General features: G+C 38.4%; 1 protein-coding gene across 6 annotated transcripts in view; it reads left to right on the plus strand.

Moving 5' to 3' along the window:
- The first annotated feature begins 294 nt into the window (after window positions 1-294).
- Window positions 295-13,327, plus strand: part of LOC26535118 — a 117,600-nt gene continuing 104,567 nt past the window's right edge. For 5 of the 6 annotated variants that reach the window (XM_039371593.2, XM_039371594.2, XM_015189774.3 and 2 more), the window contains exons 1-2: window positions 296-396; window positions 455-842. In XM_039371593.2, the coding sequence (XP_039227527.1) occupies window positions 354-396; window positions 455-842 (431 nt within the window). In that variant the 5' untranslated portion in view covers window positions 296-353. Of the gene's footprint in view, window positions 397-454; window positions 843-5,381; window positions 5,582-13,327 lie in introns of those variants that run through there. The other variant, XM_039371597.2, reaches the window with a different exon arrangement.

Below are 13,327 nucleotides of genomic sequence, written 5' to 3' on the forward strand. Positions count from 1 at the left end.
ATTAATACTACTTTTGGGAATGGTTCGTGCAGAAAACTTTAAAACTGAGAGATATGGATATTTGGATATACTTTATATCATCGAGTTTTCTACTTCACTGCGTTGCAAAGTTCTTATGAAATCATTATACCCTCTGTAAGGTTATAATGGACTTGACAACGTTCTGAAGCAACCTTCCAAACGGTAACGGTATAAAAATATAAATGTATTAATTGGATGCGAAGCTCTAAATATGTTTTTGATGTATTTCCTAAGCGTGAAAATAAAGTTCTCAAATAAAACGAATCAATTATATTACATCGTACTTTTTTCATTCCATACTTAATATATGTAAAACCTTTCGGAGCAGCAACATGCAACTTGGTATTATTTGCCTTATCATAATGTTACAAGCTGGTAAAGCCTTTAAAAGAACATGAAACACTACAGACAAATAAGTATAATTATATCACAGGAAAAAACGATTGCGGCATAAAAAGTCACGCTGAACTAATACGCTTAGCGATAAAAGCGGATAATAAAATTAAGGACCTTATCCATAATGTCTCAGGTTTTGTAAATGGCAACTCTGAGTTTAAAGAAAAGTACGAAAACCTAAGGATCCCGTTGATGGAAAATTATACAAGTCTACCAACTAAATTAGCGCATATTCGAGAATTCAAGGCTTACAACAAGGAAAGACTTAATTTAGAGGAAGGAATCAAATCAGCCATTTCTAAGCTACACACAACAATGTCAGAAGATTGCCAAAAGCTCAGTGCAAAGCTTCGTAAGCAACTGTTATTAATGTTGGTCGCCACCAATAAAAAAAAGATTGATGCCTTAGATAACTTTGAAAAAGGGTAAGTTTTTGGAAAAGTATTCTTGTAAAGCGAAATCCATTCTTTTGTAAATACGAAAGTTTTAGTCTACTAATTTAAAAAAAAAAAAATAAGCAAATCGGGGAAACGGTATGGTCGAGTTCTTCGACACAAAATGAAATTTTCAAGACAAGTGATAAAATGAAAAAAAAAAATTAAACAAGACAGAACGCTATAGTCGAGTTCCTTAACTATCCGATACCGTAACGCGCACCGTAACGCGCACCGTAACGCGCACTCTAACGCCCACAAGACTCCAAAAACTGTCACGCCCACACTTTTTCCTCAATTTATATTTCTTCTTGAAAAGGTTGGACTAGCTGTGTAACGTGTATCTGATAGTCGGGGCACTCAACTATAGCAATCTCTTTTGTTTTATATCTGACCTTATTTGGTCCGATTTTAACGCTGGTAACAATCTGGCGGCTGCCATTAATATTTCTATACGGCAATTAAATTATTTTCTAACTGTTGTGTTCGGATGTGCTATAAGTCACTCTAACGCCCACAAACCGTCCAAAACTGTAACGCCCACACTTTTGAAAAATGTTTAGATATTTTTTTATTTGCTTATGTCTTGTAGATTGCTATCGATTTGCCAAAAAACATTTTGCGCTATCATTCTGCTGCCAACAAACGGCAAGCTGTCATGCCAAAACTAAAAAAATTGTTTTTTCAATTCATAATTTTTTCCTCAATTTATATTTTTCTATAAAATGTTGGACTGTGTAACGGGTATCTTACAGTCGGGAAACCGACTATTGCTCTTTTGTTTTTTTCTCAATTTTTATTTCTTCCTAAAAAGGTTTGAATAGCTGGGTAACGGCTATCTGATAGTCGGGGAGCTGAACTATAGCATTTTTTTTTTTAAATGGCTTTATTTAGTCAGATTTTTATCTTGCAACATTATGGCGGATACATTTAATATTTTTATTCGACAATCAAATCAATTTTAAACTCTTGTGTTCCCATGCATTATCCGTCTACTTCTAGCAAACCTACTTGATTAATATAGAGTTAACAAACCTAAGAAACGTAAATTATAGGGTTTATACAAAATTTCACTCAAATATTTAAGTGATCGATTAAATTTAACCATGCCAAGTTCCAGTTCACACAGGATTCAAAACAGTTTTACAGTTTTTGTCAATACTTAGCGAAAAACCACTTCTTAAGCTTCCTCCCTATTTCTTAAAAATACCAAGGTAACATCGGATCATGGAATTGCCGATATATTTGCTTAGTCTTTTCATACAGAATATTCTACGTTACCTCATTCTGAACAACATTAATCTTACTCGGTATAACTATGTCCCACTCTAAACGACAGCTTCCCGTTATCTCGAAAAACTTCACAGTTCCCATATACATATATGAAGAATCAATAACAAATAGGTAACATATTGGATGCAACCAATTAAAGAGGTATCAGTGAATTGTTGGCTGTGAATTGTCACGGCTTTATACTTCCAAATTAACAGCCACTATCCTGTTGGAATTTACTTCTGTCATTATATAAGAGATCAAAAGATCCGTAGATTGAGAACACGTTGTCATGTTCTAATTTCACAGATTACAATCCTGAAACTTACAATCCTATCTAGACAGCTTTCATAAATGGTGATATCATAGTTTACTAAACTTAAATGGATTTACGTGTAAGCATACGACCCTGGACCCAAAACATAAATTTTCCGCTCATATTTCGCCCATTGTTAAATAAGTTGAGAATCCTTAATTATGGAGCGCCGGTTTGGAGTCCGTAAAAAGGAGCTCATTCGCATGGTTAAAAAAACTTTCTTCTGTCTGTCTTACGGCGCCTGAATTCGGATGCTTACCCTATATAACCCTTTTATTCCAGTAGACTGCCAATTAACTTAAGCCCTAGCCAACGATCTTTGGCATTTTTAGCTTTTTTTTTATGTACTTTGCTTTTATTCTCGTTTTTGAAACTAACAATAAGTGTAACAATTGAGTGTAAAAATTGAGAAAAAAACAAAAGAGCAATAGTCGGTTTCCCGACTGTAAGACACCCGTTACACAGTCCAACATTTTATAGAAAAATATAAATTGAGGAAAAAATTATGAATTGAAAAAACAATTTTTTTAGTTTTGGCATGACAGCTTGCCGTTTGTTGGCAGCAGAATGATAGCGCAAAATGTTTTTTGGCAAATCGATAGCAATCTACAAGACATAAGCAAATAAAAAAATATCTAAACATTTTTTAAAAGTGTGGGCGTTACAGTTTTGGGCGGTTTGTGGGCGTTAGAGTGACACATCCGAACACAACAGTTAGAAAATAATTTAATTGCCGTATAGAAATATTAATGGCAGCCACCAGATTGTTACAAGCGTTAAAATCGGACCAAATAAGGTCAGATATAAAACAAAAGAGATTGCTATAGTTGAGTGCCCCGACTATCAGATACACGTTACACAGCTAGTCCAACCTTTTCAAGAAGAAATATAAATTGAGGAAAAAGTGTGGGCGTGACAGTTTTTGGAGTCTTGTGGGCGTTAGAGAAGTTGTTTTGCCAAACGGTGGAAATTTACACGATTTATAAAAAAACAAGAGAGAACGCGATAGTCGAGCTCCCCGACTATCTGATACCCGTTACTCAGCTAGTGGAAGTGCGAACACTTCAACACTGACGGTTTTTGGCGATTTGTCGGTGTTAGAGTGGGCGTGGCAAAAAGTTTTTTTGCGAATCGAAATATACCAGACTAATACAAAAATAAAAAAATATCAAAACATTTTTCAAAAAGCAGCTTTGGGCAGTTTGTGGGCGTGGCAAAAAGTTTTTTTGCAAATCGATAGAAATTTACATGACCAATACAAAAATGAAAAACCCGTTACCAAGCTTTTTTTTTCATTCATTTGTAAGCCCGTTACTCGAAGAGTAGATCAGGATCAATAGCCGAGTCGATCTGGCCATGTCCGTCTGTCCGTCCGTCCGTCCGTCCGTATGAACGTCGAGATCTCAGGAACTACAGAAGCTAGAATGTTGGGATTAAGCATACAGACTCCAGAGACATAGAAGCAGTGCAAGTTTGTCGATTCTTGTTGCCACGCCCTCTGTAACGCCCGCAAACTGCCACGCCCACACTTTTGAAAAATGTTTTGATATTTTTTCATTTTTTTATTGGTCTTGAAAGGCCGTTGCGTTTGTGTGGTTCTTCCACGGTGATCCTTTAATGCAGTAGGAGCTGCCGCTTGTAGATCGGGTGCACTTCGTTTTTCTTTAAGGCTAAGTGGTTGCGGCTTTTTTTTTTTCTGTTAGTAATGTGACTAACATTTTTGGCCCAGAAGGCTTTGGCTTTAATGGCTTCTTGAGTTTCAGAGGGGGCGACGTCAGGTTCGATTCCTTTTAATACCACTTGAAGTCCCTTGCTGCTTTTTAGTTGGTAGGTGTAGATGTTCTTTATTGTTTCCTCCAGGTACTTAGACATAGCTAGGAAGTGTTCTTCGGATTTCGTTTGAACTTTGGTTTCGTGGATGTTCCCTTAATAAGCGGAACAATATGGAAATTATCGTCTCATACCAGCGCGACAATTTTGTTCACCAGGGCGTTTGAGTTTTTTTCACTTATATAAATAGGTGGAGGCTTTGGTTTCTTTTGGGTCCCCTCTCTGCTCGGTCCCCTCTCTGGAAAAACGGTTTGTTTGTTGCTTTTGTTGGAACGGGTTATTACCAACCGTGTTTAGTGGACTAAGTTTACGCTTAATCTGGATGTAGCGATCCATACCATACGGTTTTTGTTGCAATTGTATTTTGCTCTTCAACTGGCACCGAATTCGCCTTAATTTTAGTTGGTTTATTTTTTTTTTGCTTTTGCTGTGACTGCAGTAATTATAGCACTGCTAGTTGTTGGGGCTTCTTCCATCGAAGCCGGTAGTGGTGAGTTTTGACTTTGGTAGCTCCATGATGTAGGAGTTGGGCTGAGCAGATTGGGTGTATGGCGTGTTGAGAAGTAAGAGTAACAGACGTTTCTTGATTTTACTGAGCTTCTATGGTCCCTCTTTGGATCGCTGGTCATATTTCGAACTTCGTACTCGTGGCCATTATTAATTTAAAACAAGAATAAGAAGAAGAATAATAAGAATATAGCTTTTTTTCTTTGATTGGTTAGCGACTGTTCGCACGAGATTTAAATTTAAGTTCAAATTTTAGTTTTAACGATTCGCGCAAAGCGGGAAAGGTGTGGCAGCACAGTTGGTCTGGCAACGCTACTCGGTTTGATCGTCCGTGTCTTTCGTAACAATTGTTTATATTTTACAATTGACCGAAAAAAAAGGTTTGGAATCAACGTTTTTACACCTGTGATCGTGCAGCAAACACGGGGTGCAACATCGACTTTGCACACTCTTCGACCATTTCTGACAGCGACGTCGTAAGAAATAGTTTAATTTTGCGCAGCGTTTAAAATCACGTCTAGTTAACTCGTGCACAAAATTAAATAATACTTATTTTTATATATTTTCGTTCTCTATAGTTTTTATACATATATCTTATCTTCTAGCAAATCGAGGTGTATAATACACGGCAGCGCCCCTGTGGCGGTTGGGCAGAAGGTCTAGCCGTGGGACCCGCTCGCAAAGAAATTAAAAGGGGTAACTCTACGACTTGGTATTTGAAGTAAGAACAGAATTACTACCCAATTTTGGTTACCAATCTGTTTTCAACATATTAAAACACCTTGCCCTTTCAACTGCACTTAAACAAATTTTGTAATACTTTAATTTTCGGACAGTCAGAAAATTGGGTTCGCTATTGAGTTCAACACCTGCTCGACGGTTTGGGAATCTGGTGCTTTTGCTCGGAAATATCAAGATTCAAGGAAGTTAACAGAGGAGAAAGCAAAAAAAGAGAAAGGTGTTTCTTTGGGAAGTCTGGCTGGTAATCGCTCACCCTTTTGTACCATTCTACCGTCAAGACTTTTAGGGTGGTTTCGACAATTATTATTATTATTTTCCGTTAGAAAATATATACCCGAAAAATACTTCTTATTTTAAGCTCCTAAAGAGGAAATGACCCAACGAGTATATCGATTTATCTATTTACTTATTCCTCGTCGCAAATTATTACAAGTCTCGGCTTTTCGAAGCTAACTTTCTTGCTATGCCCCATACTTGTAGAGTAAACGGGTATGCAAGATGGGTTGAATAGTATACAACTGATTAAAAAAGACTGTCCGACCGTTTAAGGTATATATACTCTTGATCAGGAACACTAGCTAATATTTTCCTGATCAGGATCACTAGCCGAGTCGATTTGACCATGTCCGTCAGTTTGACCGTCGATACTTCAGGAGCCTGCTGATTCCAGAGACATATTAGCAGCGCCAGTTTGTTTACCAATATATTTTATTGATTGAAAAATCAGGCGAAATTTAACGCAGATGGCAGTTAGACCATTAAAAAAAACAAGACAGAACGCTAAGTCGAGTTTCCCGACTATCTGATAGCTGTTGGCGGCTTGTGGGCGTTAAAGTGAGCGTGGCAAAAATATTTTTTGCAAATTGATAGAAATTTACTATAATTTATGCAAAAATGAAAAAATATCAAAACGAATCTACCCTTTTACTCTACGAGTAACGGGTATAATAAGGTAACTCCCCCACTTGACGAGTGTCTAATGGTCTGAGGGTCTAAACAAAACATTCTGCGGTCGACGTTACAAAACCCACCCGAATATTCATTTAGAGGTACTTTGCACCCTATAATGATACCTACAAATTAAAATTCCAACAAAAAACCACTTGTACTTCGTTAAAAATGGCATTCCTAACGCGAAGATTGTATCGCTTCATGTGAACATTAGGGTTCTGCTGTCTACAATCAACACTATCTTTTTGAACACATAATTAGATCCTACTAATAAAATTATTAAAATTTGTTCATTTCATTTCTGTACTCGTTTCTATTTCTCGTGTATATAATTTCGCGAATAGAGCCGTATGGTACACGGCAGCGCTTCTCGGTCGGTTAGGCAGAACGTGAGGCCGTGGGACTCAAAAAAAAAAAAACAAGAGAGAACTCTATAGTCGAGTTTCCCGACTATCTGATACCCGTTACTCAGCTGGTGGAAGTGCGAAGGAGAAATATCCACACAGACTGTTTTTGGCGGTTTGTGGGCGTTAGAGTGGGGGTGGCACAAAGTTTTTTGGCAAGTCGATAGAATTTTCCAAGACCAATACAAAAATGAAAAAATATTAAAACATTTTTTAAAAGTGTGGGCGTGGCAGTTTTGGGCGGTTTGTGGGCGTTAGAGTGGGCATGACACCATGAATTGACAGTCTTGCGCTGCTTCTATGTCCCTGGAGTCTGTATGCTTAATCTCAACTTTCTAGCTTTTGTAGTTCCTGAGATCTCGACGTTCATACAGACAGACAGACGGACGGACAGACGGACATGGCCAGATCGACTCGGCTATTGATCCTGATCAAGAATATATATACTTTGAATATATATACTTCTGCCTGTTACATACTTTTCAACGAATTTAGTATACCCTTTTACTCTACGAGTGACATGTATAAATAGCTTCCTTAACAAGGAGTATCTGGAAAGGGATGTAATAATTTGTTGTCCCACAAACCATGTAAAAGGAAAAGCCTTGGGACCCATGCAAGTACTGATAATCTCAACGAACCAAATAGTCTGTTCCAATTCTATTGGTCAGGTCATAGATAAGCACGAATAACATAAATAATGTGGTTAGACGAATGCACGTCAGTTAGTGTAGGAGAATTGCAGTATTGTTGCCTTAACTTCTGAAAAGCCATTGTCGGACACGGCGGTTTCATGGGTCATAAACAACTTATCTATCTATTTTCCTAACGGTCTTACGAAATAAATGTTTTGCTAAGAACGATAAAGATGCACAGGAAAGGGTCCTAGAAAGTCTATTAATAAACGCTGTAAACGCCGATATTCAAGCGCTTTTTCGGAGTCGTAGAACACAATGCGGAGCTTTAGTGGTTTTGCATACTTTTCATGTATTAATATAGACACTAGACAATACCACAAATAGTAATTCCTTACCCTTTCAAAAGGAAGATGACAGAGGACTACCGTAAGCATGTTAAAGGACTTTAGCGATCAATCCTTAAGGTATTTATAGATTCCATGCGTACTCGTCATTACTTTGCTATCTCGTAAAATTTTCGGTTTTCCGATAAACATAACCAATGCCGGATTTAAGATCAGAAAAGTTTCGCTGACTAGCCTTTACATTCTCTTTAATATCTCTGAAATTGAAATATTTAAATCAGCTCAGGATAGAGCGTTTCAAATTAGGTCTGCAAGAGATAAAGCATTTCAAATCATCTCTCGAAAAGATTGTAAAGGGTAATCAGGCAAACTTTTTATTCATGTACATGTCATTCATGTCCACTAATAACCCTTTTTGTAGGCTAGAGTTGTGTAATTATATTGTTATCCGCAGTGTTATTCCCAAAAAATTAAAGCTACATGAAACAATCAATAATCGTCGAGGTAAAGTAACACCTTATTTCTTAGATGAGCGGGCACATCCTTGTCCATCAAAGAGATCATTGCACTTGAGCCATTGTACACCCCAAAAGCATAACCTTACTCTGATAGAGTGCTCTACCAGAGAGATTGAAATACATTTTGTTGTGCGAGAAGACCTCTATAAAACTTGCATTTGTCTTGCTATCTTGAAAGAATGACGGATAACAGTTTATGATAATTGCTTATTTAGCCTGCTCACGCTTACACATTTGGGAAGCAGATCGTAGTTTCTACTGTTCACTGTTTAGTTTATTCAATTGGTTCGTTTCAGACACTGGAAATGATTATATATTTATACGAGATGACCCGGCCACGCGTTGCTGTGGCTAAAGTTTTTGTTATATTAAAGACGAAAATGTTGATGTTGGTATAAAAATTCACTGGACTAAGATTTGAAGGGGAAGTACGTTGAACACAATTAATTAAAATGTTCTTACACTTGATATAAAGCAGAAATCAATACAAAATAAACATTTATCAGATTGATTATTTCCATTTAATTTTATAACAAAAACCCAGTCGAAAGGTATCGACATCTGTTAGAATCATAGCTCGCAAATAACTGTCAACCGTTTTTCGTTTTGCGGTCTGCACTCGAACACAACCGAAAAAGACAATGCACGTGTGCTCTCGCTCTGAACAGAACTTTTCGTTTCTCTTTGTTTTGGTTTTCGGTCAACAGTTCTCAGTCGCGTTGTTCTTGTTATGCTCACTCAACAACAACTCAGAGAGAGCTAGCCAACTGAACGGTCGCTCGATGAGGGTCAGCAAAAGAGCGAAAAAACGAAAGGCTCATCGCAAACGGTCTTTTGTCCTCCGTGCAAACAAACCATTGCAACAATTTTAAGTTAAAATTTTTAACATATTTATTAGATAGATAGATATAACTTTAAATTAAGTACTTATTCAGTGTTTAGCGAATTAACATTAACATTAACAAATGCAAAAAATCTTCGCTCGTTGCAAAACGGTCAGCGATGAGCAGAGCAAAAGAGAAACACGAAATTGTGTTTTTGGTTGAGCACCGTGCATTCGTTCAAGAGACACTGGTGAACGGTTCTTGTCTGACTATTTGCGCATGTTGTGCGCAAAAAACAGTTATTTGGTGACTGCAAGAAATGGTCAACTGTTATTTGCGAGCTCTGGTTAGAATCATTTGGAGTTAACAGATAATTGTGACAATAATTTGAGATTTAAACTATCCTATCTCTCAAGTTGGATCGAACTGCACATGGTGTGCGAATTTTATTGTAATCGGTTGAGTGGTTTAGGAGTCCATTGAGGACAAACATTGTGACACGAGATTTATGTATATTAAGATATACATATATATATATACATATACATATATATACATACACACATATATATAAATATATATATAGTAGTATAGTATATATATATAGAACGATGGTCCCACGCAGCAGTCCGTGAATGCAGGCCTGGCGATTATACGGAAGTTATGGTTTCCCACGCAACTGTCTTTGCACGGGATTGCAGGTTGTAATTCCAAATGTAGAATTACGATGATTATAAAAGCTTCTGGCTGAGAGATTCAGATAGCGTGATAATAAGAAGATATACGGCAATTTGCTGGAGTTTCGATTATGCTCATTATTGAATCAGTGGTCAAAGCAAAACTAAAACTTATCTAACTGCACTAGAGCTAACCGCGGCCGGCAAGTCGACCGCTCATCCAGCAAGGTGCTGACACTAGCAAAGATATGCTTATATCTCACCATACCGGCAGCCTATGGGAATCAGGCACAACACCTAAAGGCGTTTATGCTGAATTGAGCATAATGAGGACGCTGGATCCCACACCGACCGCGAACCAGATGTCGGTAGTTCCAGCCACTTTCACTTCCACCTTAAGTCCTTGACCTCCAAATTTTCGTTATCCTTCGGAGAAGTGGCATGCTTAGTCTTGGATCGTGGCCGATGATGGTCTCGAGCGCAAGTATCGTGGCTTACTTGCTTACAGTACGTTGCGTAAGTTGTTAGTACGCAATCGGTGACTGCCTACTGCAGGACGTCGTTGTTAAATACCGCTAATATGTTCTCCGTTAGTTGCAGAATGATGTGTTGGTGTGATACAGGGATAATTGTGACCTTTCTATAAGAGGCTTTAATATTGGGATATGAAAATATCACATGGATAGTACTATCGGAATGGAAGACTCTAATATTAGATGTCTCTAATAGGCGTATAACGCGGATTTCTGTGGGGTGATCAATGAGTACAGACTTCAAATCGTCATGGTTAAAAATAGCAGGGTTTATGATATTGGCTTTAGCCAGTGTGACGGTATTAATTTCGGTTATTAACATTTTATTTCTAGCCAACAGTATCTCATACAAGTGAGGAGGGTCAACCACATTATTTTGTTTTGATTGAATAATTTTGTTAACTGCCGTTAATTCATTAATTTCATTTTGGGTTTGTGTGTTAATGACTACCTGTCTATTATTCGACTCTACTAACTGGGATTCCGACATTTTTAACATTTCAAAATCGGAGGCAGCAGGTGTGTCGTTATTACCTCAAGTGCGGTGCCTAGAAAGTTTAAGCTCCTAGCGATCCTATTATGAACTTTTAACACGGACAATAAACTATTTATATGGTCGGTATAGACATTTAACAATTTTCGCATATGCGAAATGAATATATATATAATTAAATAATCGTAATACTTATATGTAAAAAAAATATAATTTTATTTTACTGAATGATTACAATATTTTTAGTTGAGAAAAACACCGGCCGATTATAATTAGTTCTCAAACTGAACTCTGATAATTACTCTGATTTGATTGACGTTCAAGCCCCGGCTTCGAGCTTTTCTAATATGGACTTTAGACTTTAGGGTTCTGATCAAATGAAGAGAGAAAGCTTTGAAGTTGCGGACTTTAATAGTCTTTGCATTTCTCTTGGATTCAAGTGCATTTTCAAAATAATTTTGACAGGCATGATAATAAACTTATTGGTCTGTATGATGATGGAATCGTGTTATCCTTTCCGGTCTTAGGTATCATTATTTTGATTGATTTTTTCCATTTACTTGGGTAGTAGCCGAGGCTTTTGATTCATTTGAAGAGTTTACAGATGACCTCAACAGCACAGTACGGAAGTTCCATTATCATTTTGTAGTTATTAGGTCGCCGCCTGGGGCCTTTTTAGGTTTTAGTTCCTCAATGACTTTTGTGATCTCATTCGGCTGAAATGAAGTTGGCGTACGTTCCAAACCGGAATGGATTTGGGGAAGAACGTGTGCATTTGCTGAGGGGCTCGGCTGAAAGATGCCCCTGGGATGTAAGGCAAATGTTTCGGCTCTGTCTTTGTCGCTGCGGGCCTAGCGACCTGAAGAATTTTTTATCGGGGTGATAGTTTAGTTGGGCATTTTCAGCGTCTTGCTTCAGAGCCCGGCTTAGATTGCGGGTGGCTTCATTAAGACGTAGCCTTGAGCATGGCGATCTGCTGATTTGCCACGACCGTCGAAGACGCCTCTTTTCCAGAACCAGCTGTTCGATTCGCAGGTTGGTTTTGAACATCTTAATTTCCACATCCTTCCGTTTTGGTGTTGAGATCCTGGCTACTGTGACGAGTACCTCTACTAGAGCGGCAATAGAGCAGTCAATGAGCGCTTCTATATTTAGCCGAGGAGTTCAATGTGGGAACTTACATGCTTGCTGTATTTCATTCAGTTTGTGTTGTGCAACGTCAGCCTATAGGGGTGGTCCGTAAGTTCTGGGCGTTGAAGAAGGGTTATCAACAAAGGCGAGTGGTCAGCTGAGAGATCCGGTAAGGCCATGGCGCTTATTAGATCGCGTGAGATTGTTTTTGTCACCGCGAAATTAATGAGATCTGGGATCTTTCTGGGATCTGCAGGCCAATATGTGGGGCTATCGTGTGAAATTCATTATACAGTTGCCTCCCCTTGGGAGTCACAAGGCGTAATCTCCAGAGCTTGTGTTTGTTAATGAAGTCTCTTGCAGCTATGAAGTGATCCCCTAAAGTGTTGTAGAAGTCCATGAATTGACCTTCAGAGATAGTAAAGCTAGGTGGGCAGTAGCGGCAATGCAAAGGTTGCAGTTTCCTGCACTTTCATTTACGTGAATTGCAAGTAATTTGTTGCAAACCTTTTGTAAAAGTGGTGTTTGAAGCGTTCTCTGGTTAATATGCCGGTTCCGCCGTGGGCTTTTCCATCCGTATGATCTGTGCGGTAGAAGGTGTAGCCTTTTATGTGGTAGTTATATCGCCCAGTAAGGTGCGTTTCAACCAGCTGCATGGCGTCGATGTTATTTGAATTTAGGAATTTCGCTATTTCAAGTTTATGGCGTGAAATGGCGTTGTCATTCCACATGGAAATATGTAGTTTATCAATTAATTATTTGAACTGTTGTGCTACAAGCAATTGAATCACCATGTTCTGGTTCTGGACAAGGGTTTGCATAGTTGTTTTCATAAACGAAATTAGTTCCATCATACTTTGTTGCATGGTGACCAGCATAGTTTCCAAATTGCTTAGCGGCTGCCTTGGGACCTGCTGAGCGTTTCTGAGTGTGGCTGGAGTGGATTTTCCATGTCTGCTTGTAGTGCTTCTGCGTAGGAGATGCCATTAGTAGTATTTAGCGGGCCGAATGAAGATCTGGCTGCCTTGCCAGAAAATACGTCTGCGGTACTTTTTGGGCTAAGAAACGCGTTTTGCGTATTTTGTTGACGCGTATCTGTCGCTCGTTTCAGGCGACTCTTCAACTCCTTTTGGACACAGCTCTGTAGTTCGCCGTATGGTTTTCTCCACAGTTGCCACATTTTTTCTTTAAGGGGCTTCTTTGTTTGCGGGGCAGTTTACGGAGTTGTGGAAGTCCCCGCAGACTACGCAGACTGCCTTAAGTGTGCAGTTTATCTTTGTGAGTCCATTATTCTGTC

The sequence above is a fragment of the Drosophila yakuba genome, chromosome 2L (genome assembly GCF_016746365.2).
Source record: "Drosophila yakuba strain Tai18E2 chromosome 2L, Prin_Dyak_Tai18E2_2.1, whole genome shotgun sequence".
NCBI lineage: Eukaryota > Metazoa > Arthropoda > Insecta > Diptera > Drosophilidae > Drosophila > Drosophila yakuba.